The 20,512-nt window shown below is 36.6% G+C and overlaps 1 protein-coding gene across 1 annotated transcript in view; it reads right to left on the bottom strand.

Moving 5' to 3' along the window:
* The window catches only part of LOC126191350 (lysosomal acid glucosylceramidase-like), a 163,151-nt gene extending 143,396 nt beyond the window's left edge, over window positions 1–19,755 (bottom strand). Inside the window, exons 1-3 of the mRNA XM_049932189.1 lie at window positions 19,589–19,755; window positions 10,545–10,671; window positions 1,138–1,291 (exon numbers count right to left, since the gene is read on the bottom strand). Coding sequence (XP_049788146.1) covers window positions 1,138–1,291; window positions 10,545–10,627 — 237 coding nt within the window. The 5' untranslated portion in view covers window positions 10,628–10,671; window positions 19,589–19,755. The remainder of the gene's footprint in view (window positions 1–1,137; window positions 1,292–10,544; window positions 10,672–19,588) is intronic.
* Window positions 19,756–20,512: the final 757 nt, after the last annotated feature.

Consider the following 20,512-nt stretch of genomic DNA (forward strand, 5'->3'; position numbering starts at 1 on the left):
GACTTGTGCTCATTAAGAACCATTCTAATTTTTGGAAACTCAAACTGAGTGACAAGGTAGGTTTACCACTATGACACTTTCTAGAAATGAATGTGTTTACTGATGGTGACTTCCACCACCAGATACTGTGCACAGTATCAGGGCAATTGTGGCAATATCATGTGATGAAATTCCAAGCTCATTCCCCATTTCAAAACCAGTTTTACTTGTAGACAAGATGTTTCCAATTGAAAACTAACTCTGCTTAAATTTCATGAGTTTATTAAGTCAAATTTCAATTGTTTATTAAATCTTATGTTTGTATTGAACCAGTAAAGTAAATTTATTCAAACAATAACAGAAAAAATTCTGTATCTTCTTTTGCCATTGTCATTTTTGCATTCAGTTGAATTACTGCTAACATCTGATGAAAGTTAGAAATAATTTTATAGTTATATTAATTCTTAATTGTTCTATTTATATATGTCAGTGCTGAGTAACAGGCAAACAGTGTGCTAAGGCTACAGTGGAAAGAGTAAGAGTTATAAAGTAATAACCTTGTGAATTAGCTTTCAATAATTGTACCCAGCCCCTCCCAATGTTAGCAGTCTGTAGATGTAGCATTAAATTAACATAGATTTTGTAATAAATTAATACCTCAGGGAGAAGAAGAGTTACAGGCATTTTAATCCAAATCAAATGTGTGTATCTCTAGGAAGAAAAGCCTCTACCCTATTGTGACACAACAGAAAGCAAAAGTGGTTTCACTGTATCTTGCAGGTAGGCAGAACAGCTAAGACTTCTGCTGCACTACTGAGTTGTGCACACCTGTATTTCATAAATGTGTAGTTGGACTGGGATCTCAAAACCATCTCGAAATCAGTATTGGTTTCTAATTGTCTCACAGACTATCCCAAATGCACGGATGTTGCATGGTGATGACTGTGACAGTGTTTAATGATGTGATTATAACTAATTTATGAAGGCATGGTAAATTAACCTTTAATGAAAACAGTCATCCCCATCAATCCCCAAGGTCCTGTCCATTACAACACTAGTGGACAAGATGACTTATTGGCTGAACATTTTATGTTTGAAATATATATGAATTACAAAGGGAAAAATGAAACTGAATAATTGTATAAAAACAATTGTTACCTTAAGATTGTAGTCCTCCCAAGTCAAATTAAATTTTGTAAGCTGTGTGTCGTTTTCATGATCATCATATGTGTAACCACGTACAGAAAAGTCACATCCACCTATTGGCACTCTTCCCAGATTCAAGTTGATACCAGAGGATGTGAAATAAGACCTGTAAGTAAATTAATCTATAATTGCTGCAAGGATTTAATGCATCACATTAGACAATTTGTGAGATTACATTGAGTTTCCAGTGAGCTGAACTAATTCGCTGTCCTCAGGTTTCAAGTTACTATTTTCATTCTTTTTCCCTTGTTTATCCTTATTTTATTCAGTTTGTTATCAATTATGTTTGTTTACATACTTTTTCCTCCCACAAAAGCCTTTATTCACGATATAATTTTGAGTACTTTGCCTTTTTAACACGTTTTACTTGTCATTTCCTTGTCTGTTTGTTACAAATTTTGCAGTTGATTTTAAATTAGCTTACTGATTGGATAGAGACTTGACACTTTCAGCACAGCTCAGAAATGGATCACAACACAATATTAAATCACTTTCTAGTGTGATATATGGTGGAGGGTACTTCGTGTACTACTGCTATTTCTCCCTTTTCCTGCTCCAGTCATGAATGATTTGTAGTAAGACCAATTTCTGGTAAACCCCCATGACAGCTCAATTCTCTAATTTTTACCTTCATGGTCTTTTTTCAAGATGTACATAGGTGGAAGCAATCTGCTGTTTGACTCAGGTGAGGAAAAACTGAAATAAACCTGAAATTTACCATGTATCTCTGTTTAAATCTCATCCAAACAATTGAAATTGATTGACAAGATCACACACACAAGGGTAAAAAGCAGAAAATAATTGTTTAAATAAAAAAACTTTTCAATATAACATTGTTTAAATGGACTAAAAAGTATAAAATAATTTCGACTAGCCCAAAAGAGATTCCTAACCCCATATAGACAGTCCTGAAAATTTGTGCTTTATATAACAATTTTTGTAAAATTTGAAATGAAAAACATAGGGCACATGCAGTAGATAATAGTAAGGAGTGCAGACAGTAGCTGTCTTCGAGAAAAATCCCACAGCAGTTCGTATCATTTTCAGTGCAATTGAACTGTTAATGACTTAGGTGAACATTCATGCATCAGGCATCTATTACATGCACCACACATTTTTCATTTAAAATTTTAAGAGTGCTATTTTATCTATTAAAATCAGAAGCACTAATTTTCAGTACTATTTTTATGAGGCTGGGAATCTGTATGTTGTTAGGAAAAATTATTTATACTCTTTAGTCAATTTTAAAAATGTGTGTAACATAACAGGTGAAATTGTTTACCTAAAACAGAGCTATCCACAAATACATAAAGCTATTAACCTCTGCATGGGTAATTTGTACTGGTATTTAATTTCCTATATTTATTTAATAATGAATTTGTGTGTTTATAATTGTAGAAGAATTTGAATAACATAATCTGAAATGGGCAAGAAGAATGAAGTAGTTGTTTTGATGAGCAACTACTGTTCCAGTTCATGCAATGCATAAAATAAAAAATATTTGTAACAAGAAAATATAATAGTATCTGAGACAACTAATTATGTACAGAACTGTGTAATGTATTTGACTGAAGTATTTGAATATTGGGAAAATTTTTTTTAATGAGTGATGGTCTGGTATATGGATATTAATTTCACTAAAGTAGTGTGTCACATGACAAAACTCAGGACAGAGATGCAAGGCAGAGGTCATGGTTTTTGCTGGTGGTAGCCATGCAGGTAAGATGGAACAGCCTGGGAGATGCATGTGTTTGAGTTCCAAGGCAGGAACATTCCCTTAGCATTGTTTGGAAGCTAGTCTTTGGTTCATCAGTTTATGAGCTGAGATTTGAACTGTAACATAATGTAAAAGGTAGGAACATTCCTATAGCATTGTTTGGAAGCTAGTCTTTGGTGTATTAATTTGTGAGCTGAGAATTTGAACTGTGACATAATGCAACTTACAGTGACTGTGGTGTAGTGAACTGTTTATTTGCCTGCAACCGCCCTGCTAGAATTATTTCAGATTCTGATTGTACTATTGTGTATAGTGTGAGTAGGAACATCATTCATAGCAAAGTAATTTTCTATGAATAAAGGAACAGTATAATTCAAACATGTGCTAAATGTACATTCCTACCCTTAGGGTTCATAGCCTTAATTCTCAGTATCATTACATAATTTACTCTTGTCTTATATACTACTATTTCACTGACTGATTTCTTAGGCCACCGTAATAATTGTTATTTGCTTATACAAGGGCATAATGCAGCAGGGTGCAACAAAATCCCTGTACAATCAAGTCATTTAACACGTTGTGCACTCACCCTCTACTGGATTGCTAGCAGCAGTAGTTACTGCTAACCTTAGCTAATAATTCATATGTTATATTAAAAAGTCTTTTATTTAAATCATTATTATTTGTTAATTTAATTTCACATTTACTTTGAGTGCTTTTATTTGTAACACTGTGACATAAACTTTTTTATTTATCCATCAATTTTTTCTTACTCCTCCTCCAATTCTGACAAATTATTCCTGTATCTGGAGTTGCTGCTCGCGTTGGTCGAAATCCAATGACTGTTAGCAGAATGTGGAATCGGTGGATTCAGGAGAGTAATACGGAATGCCGTGCTGGATCCCAATGGCCTCATACCACTAGGAGTTGAGATGACAGGCATCTTATCCACATGGCTGTAACGGATCGTGCAGCTACGTCTCGATCCCTGAGTCAACAGATGGGGACGTTTGCAAGACAACAACCATCTGTACGAACAGTTCGACGACGTTTGCAGCAGCATGGACTATCAGCTTGAAGACCACGGCTGCGATTACCCTTGAAGCTGCATCACAGACAGGAGCACGTGTGATGGTGTACTCAATGACCAACCTGGGTGCACGAATGGCAAAACATCATTTTTTCGGATGAATCCAGGTTCTGTTTACAGCTTCATGATGGTTGCATCCGTGTTTGGCGACATCACGGTGAACACACATTGGAAGCATGTATTTGTCTTCACCATACTGACATGTCACCCAGCTTGATGGTATGGGGTGCCATTGGTTACACATCTCAGTCACTTCTTGTTCGCACTGACAGCACTTTGAACAGTGGACGTTACATTTCAGATGTGTTATGACCCGTGGCTCTACCCTTCATTTGATCCCTGAGAAACCCTACATTTCACCAGGATAATGCACAACCGCATGTTGCAAGTCCTGTACGGGCCTTTCTGGATACAGAAAATGTTCGACTGCTGCCCTGGTCAGCACATTTTCCAGATCTACTACCAACTGAAAACGTCTGGTCAATGGTGGCCGAGCAACTGGCTCATCACAATATGCCAGTCACTACTCTTGATGAACTGTGGTATCGTGTTGAAGCTGCATGGGCAGCTGTACCTGTACATGCCATCCAAGCTCTATTTGACTCAATGCCCAGGCTTATCAAGGCCATTATTACGGCCAGAGGTGGTTGTTCTGGGTACTGATTTCTCAGGATCTATGCACTCAAATTGCGTGAAAATGCAATCACGTGTCAGTTCTAGTATAATATATTTGTCCAATGAATACCCGTTTATCATCTACATTTCTTCTTGGTGTAGCAATTGTAATGGCCAGTAGTGTAATTACATTACTTAAAAATATTTTTTCCCATTGGAACATACATTTCATTTATCACTTATTAAAAGCATAATAGATGAATATTGCATGCAAAAATAAAAGTTCGGAGTTTTTATATATTTTATGTGTATTTAAGATGTGAGTATGTAAATTTAACTCAGTTTCATTATTTTAACTGCTTAAAAAGCTAGATTTGGTGTGGACACTGAATTTATATTAATACTTTCATGTTTTCATTAATATCTCTAAATGAAGGTTTGGTGCTCGGTCAGTTGATGTGTAACGCCATCCAAAATTAAGTTGTAGTCATGTTTTGCTAAGTAAATAAAAATATTTTATTAAATCTTCTATATCTTCATATATAAACTGAAGTTCCATGCTTTTTTCTTTTTGTATGTCCCTGCTAGTCTGAGGAACCACTATAGAGATTTTGATACAGTCTTTGAATTCCCATACCAATACCTTGCCAGTATCTATATCAAAAACAGGCAAAAGTTGATGAGATTATCAATTCCCAGGATAAAGTAGCTATATATACAAAGCCAGAAAAAATTTAGTACACTCTTCTGTAGGTTTCCAATTCACTCAAGATTTATTGTTGCAAAGGTGTATACAGAGTACATGAAATGATTACATTTACAGATCAATAGCACAAGCAGTTCTGAGGTATCAGGTATAGACCTAAGCTGAAACACCCATATTAGTATGTGGTGTAGATGCAAGTGGCAAAGCAGCTGCTGACTTTGGCATCAAGTTGATCGTAGAGATGGTGAATACTCTCTGGGGATGCATTATGATACACCTGCTCAACTTGTTCACATAGTTCTGTAAGAGTTGTTGGGTGAAAAGTCGCAAAAATCACTTCTCATCCCACCATATTCCACATGTGCTCAAGTGGAGACAAGTCCAGAGACTTTGCTGGCCAGGGAAGTTTCATGGGCAGTGTGTTGGTGGGAATTATTCTGTTGGAACAACACAACACCTTCATGTTGCAAGAACAGCAACAGTACCGGTCTGGCAACATTCTGCATGTATTGAGTGCTTATTAATGTCCTCTACAGAAACACTAATGTTGAACAAGTATTGTAGCTTACTGCATCCCAGACCGTAAGGGCTGGGGTGGAGCCAGCATACCTTGGAGAGAGGTACTCTATGAAATTGTGCTCACCACATCTATGTCATATGCACAAACGACCATCACTTGCTTGCAGGCAGAATCTGCTTCCATTGCTGAAGACTACAGCATGCAATTCCCTCTTCCAACTGATACTCTGGTGGCACCGGTTGAGCTGTGCAAGTTGTTGTTGTGGCACAAGTCGAAGATGGGCTAGAGGTGTTCATTACCATAGTCCCACTGCTAATAATCAGTTTGCAACAGTTTGTGTTGACACTTCTGGGCTCATAAGACCTCTTATCTGTTCTGTGATAGCTGCATGATTTGCCACTGATGCCCTTACAATACAATGATCCTGGTGGGCATTTGTGCTGTGGGGACATCCACAACCTCACCTATGGGTGTGATAATCTTCATGTGCCCACTGACACCAGTATTGTTGCACAACTGATGCAGCATGTCCAGCATGCACCGCAGGTCTTTGAAAGGCCATCCCAACACTTGGGAGCCCACAATTTGACCCTTTCAAACTCACTCAGTTGGCTGTAGGAAGCACAAATGCATCTCCTTGGCATGTTTGCATGCTTGCTTCAAACATTTGCACCATACTGAGCCTTCTGGCTGCAAGCATTCCCTATTAAAGGGTAGACACTGTGGGTGCTCTGGTAACTATGCCACTAAGCTATCTTTTGGCAGATGATGCTCAAACCATTATGAGTACATCTACTAACCCCCAGGTGGCATATTCTGTCATCATATCAAAACTGATGTCACTTTTCCAGGTGTGCTAATTTTTTTTTCTGCAGTATATATACATAATTAATTTTACACAGAACTCTCAGTGTGTGAATTTTTCTCACACTTGGCCAATATTTTATCCATATGATGTATTTCACTTATACACTGTGCAGATTGTTTTGAGATGAAATGAACAATTTCCATTTCTTGCACTGCAGTGTACACTCTGCTAAAGATAAAAAAAGTGCCATTTGGTAACATCTATAAGCTTGTGGTTACAGCCAGCTGTTGGTTATATTCTTTCTCCCATGTGTGCTAATCTCACAATGTCGTGAGACGGCATGGGTGGAGTTGGGAATGTCAGGAGACGACCTAGAGACAATTTAAAGCCTGGAGTCAGTCTGTGATACATGATTGGACAGCACAACTGGTAGTGCACTGCATAAAGAAAGGCAAGATCCGGGACTGGTCCTGTCCTGGTCTGGCATGTAACTGTAACTTCTTGCATGTACATTGTAGCTGTTCAGTGTCAAAATATTTACATCTTTGTCATTTCTTTATTAATTCCAGTATCTCATCTGTGGCTGCCTCTTTTCAATCTTTTCTAATCCTAATACTTTTTCTGCTCCATTTGCTACAGCTCTCCTAAATCCATTTTGTTTTCCACATCAGTAAATTTGATCTTTTTTTATCACAAGTTCTTTCTAAATAGATTCAATTTCTGGTACCATTTGCTTGTCTGGTTTGGAATTTTTCAGCTGTCAGCTGCTTTCTCTTGAACATTTGAATTTCAACTGAGGCTTTGTTAGCTCTAACTTAAGGTCACTATCAATATCAAACCCTAGATAATTCTGTGGTCCTTCATTTGATTTCTGAATTTTTGTTCTAGCAAAATATTGTTAATCCATAGAGAATCCTGGTATCCTCCAGGTACAGTTGCTTATAAGAAAGTAAATTTATGATGACTAAACACAAAATTACATTAATTAAACCATCTACACCAGACGGTGGTGATTACAGAGATTCTTACAAATAATTGTATTATTTAGAGAGTAGAATAAATTATAGTAAGAAGGTAACTGCTGTGACTGTTTACTCATCACAAACAATACCTCCCTACCTCTTTCTGTACACCGAGCGAGGTGGCGCAGTGGTTAAACACTGGACTCGCATTTGGGAGGACGACGGTTCAATCCTGCATCCGGCCATCCTGATTTAGGTTTTCCGTGATTTCCCTAAATCGCTCGAGGCAAATGCCGGGATGGTTCCTTTCAAAGGGCACGGCCGACTTCCTTCCCCATCCTTCCCTAATCCGATGATACCAATGACCTCGCTGTCTGGTCTCCTTCCCCAAAACAACCCAACCCCTCTTTCTGTCTGTCTCTCTCTCTCGCTCTCTCTCTTTCTCTCTCTCTCTCTCTCTAACTTTAACTCTTGACTCTATGTTAATGAGATATGGCCTGGGGAGATGATTGTGTGAGATGAGGAAATGTGAGTGTGAAATGTGATTCATTCATCTCATTGCATACAGTTTTCAAATCAATTGATTTGATGTTCAGGTGACAGGTCAGGTTTTACAATAAGAAACTTTGTAGAAGAAATATGAAAGTTTGCATTATTCTACCATTTTTTCTGAGAAATAGGTACATAAATACTTATCACAGTTTCCAGTGCACAAAAAATAAAACACATGATTCTCTTGTTCAAAATGCAAAACTGTTCTCAATGAATTCATCAGTACAATAACAGCACTTTTCCACTAGAAGAATGAAGAGAAGTCTTTCCATGTTAAAACATTACTGTCTTTCATTTTATTACAAATTTTTAACTTCACCTCCTCTGGTGTCTGGGCATAGAGTTTTAGAGTTTTTAACACCAAACTACATGAGGTTAAACATTTACAATAAAAATAAAAATTACAATAAAATAAAAGGCATTTTAACATAGTTCACTGGAAAGATAGCTCTTCACTCTTCTTTTGGAAATCTGTTATTTTTCCAATGAATAATTCGTCGAGGGTAATTTCAAAATTTGAACAAGGGAATTACATATTTTATTTTTATGTATACTGAAAGTATTCTAGCAAAATGTGTGAAGCAAGGAGAGGAAAGTTAAAATCTGGAGAGAGGCAGATGGCTTTAAATAAAAATGAGGATTGATTTGCTAATAAGCATAAAATAAAAATGTAGCTTGAAAGAGAGAATGACCGAGAGAGTAGAATTTTGGGAGTAAAGAAAACACTATTTGAGGACACAGGAGTGATGGCATATAAAATGACAAGAGATGAAGGATGAGATCAAGGCAGGGGAAGATGGCAACTTCGGAAAAGAACTATTGAAGGTATATGTCATGATTATCATGAGAACAAATGATGAGTTGGAGTGAGAGTTCCCAGCAACTGCTGAATTTTTATTATTGTTTTGTGAAACACATTCATTAACTATGTGGATGTGTTTACCATCAGCAGCAGTTTGAAAGTGAATATTCATAAGACTAAACAGCTGGTTTGTTGTCACAGCCACAGTGTATTCTGTATAGTAATCATAGCATGGCTACAGATGCAAATAAATACTTGATTGAAGTCATAAGGTCAGTTAAACTATTGGCCTGAAAATAAATGGTCCAAATCCAGATGGCAGAAGAAATTTTAACCACTAGGAGAGGGCTGTCAAGATGTGGAAAGCTGATGACACATAATTCCCAATTGCAAGGTTGTGTGAAGTTGTATATTAGTTTTTCTTTTATTTACTTATATTTACATATTTACTTGTCCTTTGAGCATTTTTCACTATAATATTTGGTGTACCAAAGATGTTTCAGAAATGACTGTGTGTATCTGATTTTGATTTATTTGATTTTTATTTGCTCTTGTAGAATTACTATGGGTACAAGTGCACTTGTAATATAGGATTTGTTAAGAATGTAAAATGTTCAGCATCACTTATTTCTTCAAAGTCTGAACTAATTTAATGGGGACATCTCATTGCTGAAATTGGATCATAATTTTGATGCATATCATTTATTACAGAGCTCACATCAGTTTCATGAAAGACAATTGGCTTTAGAATAAATTATCAGTCACTACAGACAATGTTCTACTTCTGTTGAGAATGTAATTGAGTGGTGAAAACTAATTCTGGATATCAGTAACTATAAATGCCTTCATCAGTATTGCCCAAGTTGAAATGAATGTTGAAATCACCATACCCAGTAACTCCTCAGTTTTTGTAGTAATTGTCAATGGCACTCTCTGAAACTACCTGGTGAAGTTAAAAATGTATACTGTAAGAAATGCTACCTTGTATGTTACCAAGTAAATAGTACACAAAAGCATTCAAAGAGCTATTCAGGTGAGTGCTGGGTTAAGTCTTTGACCCAAAACTTGATTCCTCCTTTGTGCATGTAGCCACACTCTCTATCGTGATTTTGTCATTGCAGTGATGTTACAGTAGTTTACATCTATCTGGGAACATCAGTCCAGTTTCTGTGACTTTTGTATAACACTTTGTTATGCATAACACATTTTTGTAGAAATACCTTTAGATTTTTAAGTTTCCTATAGTGATTTGATATTTATTATTTAAAAAGTTTCTAAGTTTTTCATAAGAAAGTCCAGTTGTTCTTTGATTGTCACCCTTTGTGGTCTCGACTTCCACAGGTTTTTGACTAATTGCTGTTATTGTGCACATTGTCATTCAGTATTTGTTCTGTCAGAAACTTTTACTCTAAAAGAACACAGAGAAAGTATTGAAGATGAGAAGGACTAGACAGACAGCACCCAATATTAAAGTGAAATCATCAACATTATCAACATTGTTACCTTTATAAGAAATACAGTCTACAGAAAATGGATATAAGTGACAAATAACTGAATTTAAATAATAAAGCAATTAGTCATTGTTACCTCATGAGGTTTTGTTGAGCATCTGATGAAAGGGAAAACACATTAATTGCAGCAGAGTCAGTAAATGCAGTTCCGAAGCCCATGATTGATTGATATGTAGTCCCTCTGTCAATTTGCAGTGTCAGGGCTGCAAGTAAAATAAAATGTGAGAGTGATTACCTGGACAATCACATTAATTTTTCATGGAGATAAAGAGGTAATATTATTAGATGCCTCAGGTAGCTAAAATACAAGTAACCTGAAACTTGTCAGTCTACTCAGTTTGTTTAGTATCAAATGCAGGTAAAAAGAAGGACAAATACAGTATTTCACATTGATGTATGTTTTTATGGCCAATGTTTGTGTACAGAAAGTTCTTTTGAGTTCTGAAACACCTCATATTATCAGAATCAATCAACTTTTCAGGCTGTTGGAAGAGTCATTGTTGAGATGGCATCTGAAATAATGAGCTCAAGAAATCTCTTGGTACACTGCAACTGTGCAGCTAGTAAAGTGGAAATTTCTTTTCCTCATTACTTTTTATTTATTTGTTGTTGAAGGCCTCAAATTGTTAGTTTTATATTGTCTGTTATTTTGCTTTTTATCAAAGACTAAGATTATACAAATGAACCTATAATTTTTGGGTTTTGTTCTCTGTATAACAGATGTTCCTCATCCCGGTGCAAGAGTCTTTCATCTCACATGTTATTCATCCGTTGCCACTGTTCCTGTGTAATTTTACTTTCGTTTCATGAGTAAGGTGAGCGCAAAGAGCTGAAGGACTATGTTTAAAAAGCGTTAAATTGAATACTACTGGTTTTGTTAATTTTTTCCTAGCATTGTTTCCCACATGTTCTCTCTAATACTGTGATCAGTTCATTGGTTACGCTTAAATTATACTTTTTTTATTTCATAGTGTGAACTCAGCTATTTGACATGTTTCAATGCCAACATATGACTGCTGTGCCCAGATAAATCATTTACTTTCATTATTTTATCCATGTTGCATCTTATGATCTCAGTAGCTATTATTGATTGTTGGTGAATAATGTAATCAGCCACAAATGCTTTTAAAATGCTTTATTTCAATGCCATAACCAATTCTGGGCTACCATGGCCGTTCTTTGATGGCCAAAATTTCCAATTATATTGACACTTTTGTTAGCAGCATATCGTCTGCTCCTATGCTGCACAAGAACATTTTACGTTCTTTTATGAATCAAGAATATTATCACCATACAGTGAAACCCTAAGGACTGTATATTTCAGCTTAGTATACCCACTCTTGCCTCATGGAATAGTACTGTGGGGTAGGACTCATGACACTAATATGAAAAAGTTCTCATAGTGCAGGAGAGGGCCTTGAGAATCATAGCCAAAATAAAACAACTAACATCTTGCAAAAGGCTATTCACTAGATTCAACATTCTCACAGTTTACACTATATGTATGCCAGAAACCATTATGCCAGTGAAAAAAGAGACTAAGGTTGCAAATATAACAATGAAAAATAATCAATTATTGATAATATGATGTAAATGGAAAGACAAAAATGCAGCCCCACTGTTCATGCTATTTTCAAATACAGGACAAGTTGGTTGATGTTCATGAGCAGCTGGAAATTGCCCTGACTACTGTCTAATGATTGGCAGCTGCTGTGGGTATGTCAGAAGAGCTTCTGAGAGTTGTGTACCTGTGATACCAATACCAGAGGAACCTCAAGTACTGTTCTCTCCTCTAGATTCTGTCTCCTCTGCAGAAAGTACAGGATTTGTTACTACTTGTACACTTGACTGCGAGTGGTATGTCAGTGGTGGATCAAGGCATCCTGTGCAGGATGGACAGAGACCAGGGAGGACTCAGGGTGTTGTACTGATTCCCCTAACCAGCAAGTTTGAGTTGCTATCTTTTACTGAAACTGAAACTGAACCAGTGGTACTCACTTCACCTGTATTTTTGGGGAAACCTGTTTTGTCCAGTGTCAAGAGGAGGCAAACACAAAAGGGTAGAGTTTTATTAATCATTGGCAGATCAAACATATGGTGAATGATAGTACCCTTTAGGGAAATGGCAGCAAGGGACAGGTGCACTCAGTGTGTGTGCCTGGAGGCCTCATTCATGTCGAAGAGGCTATTCCAGCAGCCATAGAGGGAACAGGGTCAAACCAACTGCAGATTGATGATGCACAGTGGAACAAATGATGCCTTTGTCTGGCCTCCAGGGTCACATTCGGGTCATTCCAGCAACTGGCTGAGGAGGTTGAGAAGACCAGTCTTGTGCATGAAGCTTCAATGAAGCTCACAGTTTATAGCATTGTTCCCAGAACTGGTCATCGCCCTTTGGTTCTGAATTGAGTGGAAGGGCTGAAGTAGAGACTTCAAAGGTTCTGTGACAAGCTAGGCTGCAACTTCCTGGACTTGCACCATAGTGTTGAGAAATGTAGAGTTCCCCTAAATGGGTCAGGTGTGCACTACATGGAAGAGGCTACTACTCAGGTAGCTGATGACATGTTGTGTATACATAGTGTTTTTTTTCACAACAAGAATTCCTAAAAAGTACTGAAGCTCACATAACACTAGGTACAGAAAGCTGGTTGAAACCTGAAACTGGTAGCAGAGATTTTTGGGAAAGATTGGAGTATATATCAAAAGAATAGGCAAATGGAAAATGGAGGTGGTGAATTTGTCACAGTAGAAAAGAAATTTAAATCCACTGAGATAGAAACTGAAGCTGCATGCGAGATTGTTTGGGCAAGACTAAGTATCAGGGGGGGGGGGGGCATAAAAAATAACTGGATCCTTCTATTGACCACCAGACCCATCTGCTGATGTAACCGACACTTTGGATTGCATTTGAATTTCTCAGTCATAGAGTAATCATCAGTGGAGACTTTGATCACCCAACAATTAATTGGGAAAATTACAGCTTTGTTAGTGGCGTGCATGATAAGATATTGTGATAAACATTACTAAGTGCCTTCTCTGAAAACTACCTAGAACGAACAGTTAGGAACCCAACTCGTGATGAGAATATATTGGATCTCATCATAGCAAACAGACCTGACCTCTTTGAGGATGGCCACATTTAAACTGGTACCAATGACCATGACATGGTTGTGGCAACAATGGTTCCCAAATTGCAAAAGACAGCTAAAACAAACAGAAAGATACATATTCCAATAAACTAGATAAAAAATCGGTAGTGTTATATCTCAATGCAGAAATCTTTCAGCACAGGACACTAGCATGAAGAGGAACTATGGCTCAAGTTTAAAAGAATAGTTGAGCATTTACTGGATAGATGTGTATCCAGTAGAACAGTTTATAATGGGAGGGACCCTCCATGGTATACGGTCACTGTAAAGAAACTTCTAAAGAAAGGACATTACTGCATAAAATGTGTAAAACAAAGTGGAGAGCTATAGGTTGATAGATACTAAATAAAATGTGTTTTGCTGTGAAGACAGCAATGTATGTTGCCTTCAATGACTCCCATAGCAGAATATTGTCAAATGATATTTCACAAACCCCAAAAAAATTCTGGTCATATGGAAAGGTTGTTAGTAGCTCCAAAGTTAGCGTCCAGCCCTAGCGAATGAAACAGGAACTGAAACTGAGGGTAGCAAAGCAAAAGCTGAAATGCTTAATTCTACAGGGTGTTTCAAAATGAATATACGGGTTTTAAGACTTTGTAGCACATATTACATTCACCACACAATTACAAATAATACACCAAATGAAAGAGAAACACAAACAGTTTCTCTTACAATTATTCACTGTGGACACCGTTCACACATTGAGTCGATAGGGGAGTTGTTCTGAAACCTTGATCAATGTGTCACAAGTAACTGTTGCAAATAATGCTGTTTCTACAGTCGGATAGATCAGCTGGTATTGGAGGGACATATACATGATCATGTTAGTTCGTGTGTGAACATGGATGTTGTGCATAAAATGCTGTGTCAACCGGCCCCTTGCGCCCAATGCACCAGTTGGATACAATGTCATTTAGCCAGTCCCATACTGAGTTATGCCAGTGAGGTGGAACATCATCTTCCTCCCAAATAAAGATGTGTTGTTCAGCTTCTTCTCATTGAGGCACGGGTCCTAGCTGTAGCACATCAAGATAAGAAACATCAGTTACAGTTGATTCACTGGAAAAGAAAGGTCCATAAACTTTCTGCATTGATATTTCTTGGGTCTAAGTGTGAAAGACTCGCACTCGTTCAACACGATATTCAGTCACTCTTTGTCATTCCATACTCTTCCCATTGCACACAGGTATACGAACAAAACTGAGTTGCTCTTTCATTTGGTATATTATTTACAATTGTAAGTTGAACTTAATAAATGCTACAATGCCTTAAAATTGGTATGTTCTTTTTGAAACACCCTGTATTTTCAAATGTTCCTTTAAAAAGGAAAACCCAGGAGAATTGCCCCAATTTAATTCTTGTAACAGTGAAAAGATGAATGAAATAAGTCTTAGTGTCAGTTGTGTTGAGAAATAGCTGAGATCTTTAAAATTGAACAAAGCTCCTTGGCCCAGTGAAATCCCTGTCAGATTCTATACAGAGTCTGCAATGGAGTTAGCCCCTCTTCTAACTATAACCTATTGTAGATTCCTTGAACAAAAACTGTGCCCAGTTCTTGGAAAAAGGCACAGATCACACCCATCTACATAGGGGATAGTATAAGTGACCCACAAAACTACCATCCAATATCCTTGATATCAAACATAATGAGATATGTTGAACAGAATGACCTCTTCAATGCCAACCAGCATGGGTTTTGGAAACATCAGTCATGTGGAACCCAACTTGCCCTTTTCTCACATGACATTCTGAAAGCTTTTGAACAAGGCAATCAGGTAGATATTATATTTCTTGATTTCTGAATGAAATTTTTGACTGGATTGAGAACTTTTTGCTAGGGAGTATGCAGCTTGTTATCTTGGATGGAGAGTCATTGTGAGATGTAGAAGTAATTTTTGGTGTGCCCCTGGGAAGTGTGTTGGGAACCTTGCTGTTCATGTTGTATACAAATGACCTTGCAGACAATATTAATACTAACCTCAAACTTTTTGCAGATTATGTAGTTATCTATGATGAAGTACTATCTGAAAGAAGCTGTACAAATATTCTGCCAGTTCTTGGTAAGATTTCAAAGTGGTGCAAAGACTGGCAACTTGCTTTAAATGTTCACAAACATAAAACTGTGCTCTTCACAAAATGAAAAAAAAAAAACATAGTATCTTATGACTATAATATCAATGAACGACTGCTGGAATCAGCCAACTCATACAAATACCTAGGTGTAACACTTTTTAGGGATGTGAAATGGAATAGTCACATAGGCTCAGTCGTAGGTAAAGCATGTGGTAGACTTCATTTCATTGGTAGAATATTAGGGAAGTGCAATCAGTCTACAAAAGAGGTTGCTTACAAATCACTCGTTCAACTGCTCCTAAAATATTGCTCAGGTGCGTGGACCTGTACCAGATAGGAGTAACAGAGGATATGAAATGTATGCAGAGAAGGTCAGCATGAATGGTCACAAGTTTGTTTGATCTGTGGGAGAGAGTCACAGAGATACTGAAGGAACTGAACTGGAAGACTCTCGAAGATAGATGTAAACTATTCTGAGAATTCTGTTAATAAAGTTTCAAGAACCAGTTTTAAATGATAATTCCATGAACATACTACAACCCCCAATGTATTATTCACTGTAGGATCATGAGGATGAGATTAGAATAATTACTGCATGCACAGAGGCATTCAAACGATCATTCTTCCCATGCTCCGTATGTGAACATAATGGGAAGAAACCCTAGTAACAGGTACAATGGAATGTACCCACTGCCATACACCTCCTGGTGGTTTGCAGAGTATAGATGTAGATGTAATATGATGTCAGCTATTATATGATTATTCTCAGCCAAGTACCTGATGCACCCTTAATAGTGCAGTTTCCCAAGGAGCATAAAATACAGGCAACATATCTAAGTGCCTCGCTTGATTTAAAACTACTTGTCACCTACCTCATATCATATAAAGTGCTCTCTTCCAGTGTTCTGGTTCTGAAATTTTCCTCTCATTATTATTAGCTAATAAGATGAGCTTCTTGGTCTCCTTAGCTCTTTTCTACAAATTCTTGCATTTTTTGCCTTGTTAATGATTAATTCATTCATCATGTTTTGTAGACCCCACTAAGAGGGTGAAATTTTAAGGATGTGAAATGGGTCACAGTATATATTTGCATAGTGGAAAAGGTGTTAGAAACTCCACTGACACATAATTAATGTTAAAAATTTGTAAACAAAATTAAATTCAACATAGAAAAGTCAGTAGGATGTCCACTTACTTTGGGAAGCTGATATTACCTTAGCTGTATTTAATCACTGTTATTTATTTCCCATTGCTTATTTATAATTCCCACAAGAAATTTTTATAAAAGAACAACATTTAACTACATGCTGCAAGAATAAAGGCCTGTTCATTATATACATTGTTAACTGGCATTCAATTAACATCAATCTTCAGTCCTTCAATAGAGATAACCAGATAATTTGGAAGGATAACATTCCTTTAGATTTTCGAAAATCTTTGTGTGAATTTGCAACCAAGTTGTTATTGCTATTGTTCTTGTGGTATCCAGTCAAAATATTTGTTTCGATGCAGTTTTCCATGCTAGTCTATCCAGTGTAAACCTCTTCATCTCTGTATAACCCTACATCTATATGAACCTGCTTACTGTTGTGAAGTTTTGGTCTCCCACTATAGTTTTTACACCCCAGACTTTCTTCCATAACCACTTTTATGTTTCCTCATAGCCTCAGAATATGTTGTATCAACTGATCCCTCTTTTAATAAAGTTGTCCCATAAATTTCTTTTATTTCCAATTCGATTCCTTACCTCTTTGAAAGTTAACGAAGGTAGCCATTTAACTTTCAAAATTCTTTTGTAGATTCATTTTTCAAAAGCTTCAATTCTGTTCTTGCCTGAAATGCTTATTATCCATTGTCACTTGGTACAAGGCTATAAACCAGAAATGCTAAAAATTTAGGTTTGGCCACTTTCATTCAATTAACACAGTTTACGTTTTTCATCCTCTGATGCCATATGGACTAATATTTAAAGATAGTTCCCCCTTAGGAAAACGTATTTATTGTTCAAAAGAAAGCAATAAGAATATCTCATAAGGAAGAAATTAGAGTTATGGGTGGCATTAAATTTTAATGACAATGAATTTTTCAATTTCTTAAACAAGTTGTATTTTTGAAACAGTTTGTTGATGGTACACATAGTGTCTAACTAAATAAATCTAATGCATCTGTATTTGGTTGTTGATTAGTAAGTGCAATGTTTACTGTGACTTTGACAAAGAATTCACAGCAATTGTTGGCCAATGATTCCAGTGTGTTATTTTTACCCCCAGGTGTTGTGTGAGAAATCAGTTTCATTTGCCTTGCTGTTTTTAAATGTTTGTTAATAGTTTGGCTTTATTCTGAGATGGTCATACATTTTTTGTCTGTAGCTCATATGTATACCTTTTTGAGTAACACAACAGATGATTTTACAATGCTTGTGGTAATAAAGGATTACTCCTTGGTTAAAAATTTCCACTGAAATATGTAGAGGTTTCTCTTCTTGGCACAATATACTTTAAATCCTGTTATTATGTATCCCTTGTCCCTGTTTCTGCTTAATTCTACCCCTATATTTTTCAGGGAAGACAAGATGCTAATTGCAGAAGGAATTTAAAAAGAGTGAATTGTTCTATGCATTTCTTCTCATTGCTCTTTCTTCATCTTTTCTCACATCATTATGAGTGGATGTTTCTTCTTCTTCTACTTTAGAATGGGCCAGCTAAGGACCACGATATTCAACTTTTCAGATTGGAAAGGGGCTTGATGTTTACCCAGTAATCCCGCATTCTCTGGCTATGTTTCTCTTTTCTCTGCTTTGTCCACGGGGTGGCAGTCTTTCTACAGAGTGATCTGTCCTGAAACCTCTTTTCTTTTACTATCCTTCTGAGAAGCACTCAGTTTCTAATGTCACTTTCGACTTCTGTCCACCATGGTGTCACAGTCTTCCTGCTCTTCCAGTGGTTGAGAAGTCGGTTGGTTAGTCTTGTTTAGCCCATCCTTGTGATATGTCCATAGAAAGTGAGACATCCATTCCCGGCTACATCTGTGATTTTCTCGGTATGATTGTATAGCTTTTGGTTTGATTGTCTTCTGTACTCACCATCTGTTTTGACCGGTTCCAGAATTTTTCTCAGGATCTTTCTCTCCTGAATCTCTAGGGTCTTTGTTGTATTTATTTCGGTACAGTAAAATTATTTTGTGATATGGGTTCTACTTTCCATCACATTATATATCCAACATTTGTTCATACTGATTATATGTCATTTTTACATCTAAGTAACAAGATGTTTTGGGATGGCTGTACACTACTGCCTTTCATTCATACATTTACTCATCATATTCCATAGACACTAACAAGAAGAAGAACCTTCAGCAATGTTGAATTAATCAAGGTATACAAATGAAAGAGAAGGATATCATAGAAATGCAATCCTTACACTGAATTAGCAATTAACTATACTGTTTAGTGCTATTCATGCTAAAGCCACCAAAATTTAATGAAGTAAATTAGCAAGAAAGCTGCTAACTTAGAAGAAAAGTTGCTCTTTCCATCTTGAATCCCCATGAAATCACAAGGAATTTTACTGTGAGAAATATTCCAAATCTTCAAGTCAATAACTCTGTGACCTCAGTCACCAGGCCCACTGTCAGGCAGAAAATCAATATTAAAGTTTCAACAAACACTGAATCTTTAGTTAAGTCTGCATGATCTTAATAATCTTCATGCCTATAGCATGGTTCAGATTCCTTATTATAGCTTAGGTCTAGCAGTAATCACCTGGGTAAACTAGGAATAAAACAGCATATTAAAAACATTCAGTCTGAGAGAAACATTGCTTATGGATACAGTACCTTGTGACACATGATGCTAGATCATATAGAACTAATAAAGAATTTTCTACTTGTATGTACTTACAGGAGGCATTCTTTCTTGCAGAAAATGAACCAATGCTCTTCTTGAAGCGAAGCCCATCTTTCGTTGAAGTGTACAGTAAATACTGTCCAGATGGAAAGTGTGTTACTGTTTCAAATTCATCACAGTATGTGGAATTGCAGACACATACAATGCTGTCATATCCAAAACTTTTGGGAATGCATTGTGAGTCAGCATTAATTGCAACTGGAATGGTAACAAAAATTGTAAAATAAAATTAATACAGTCATTTGAGATTAAATAATAACAGCATTAGATAAGAAGCACCTCAAAAGTCACTTTGAACCAACTGCGCATTTGAAAATGTGTGTGAGCTTAGATTCAAATAGATAAAGAAATAAAAGAATGAGTCTTATGATACAAACAAAAAAATTATGGAATGAAAACATTCATCTACTCCATAGAAAAGGGTCCCCAACAACTATGGAGGCATTTCACATCTAGACATAATGTACAAGATATCCTCTAAAGTCTTACTAAGCACAGCAGAACTGTAACTAGCCCATCAACTTGGAGAATATCAAGCAGGTTTCAGAAAAGAAGGGTCCTACTCAGAACAAATACTAAACCTCAAACCTCAGGGTCTATTAAAAGTTGCAAGTAAAAAATCATGACTTTCAAAAAGCATATGACTGAATAGATCAAAAATCCCTCATTAGTATATTAAAGGAACTATAGCCAGACAACAAAACCGTAAACCTAAGTGGAGAATCCCTACCAAATAATACTCTAAAGTTAAGTTCATGGGAGAACCATCTGATACTTTTGGGACAAACACTGGTGTATGGCAAGGATGTGGATTCTCACCACTGCTATTTAATTGTGCTGTACAAAATTTAGTCAGAGAATGGAATGCAAAGACTCATAATGGAATCCAACTAGGAACAAAAACAAAATGTATCAAAG

The sequence above is a fragment of the Schistocerca cancellata genome, chromosome 6, assembly GCF_023864275.1.
Source record: "Schistocerca cancellata isolate TAMUIC-IGC-003103 chromosome 6, iqSchCanc2.1, whole genome shotgun sequence".
NCBI lineage: Eukaryota > Metazoa > Arthropoda > Insecta > Orthoptera > Acrididae > Schistocerca > Schistocerca cancellata.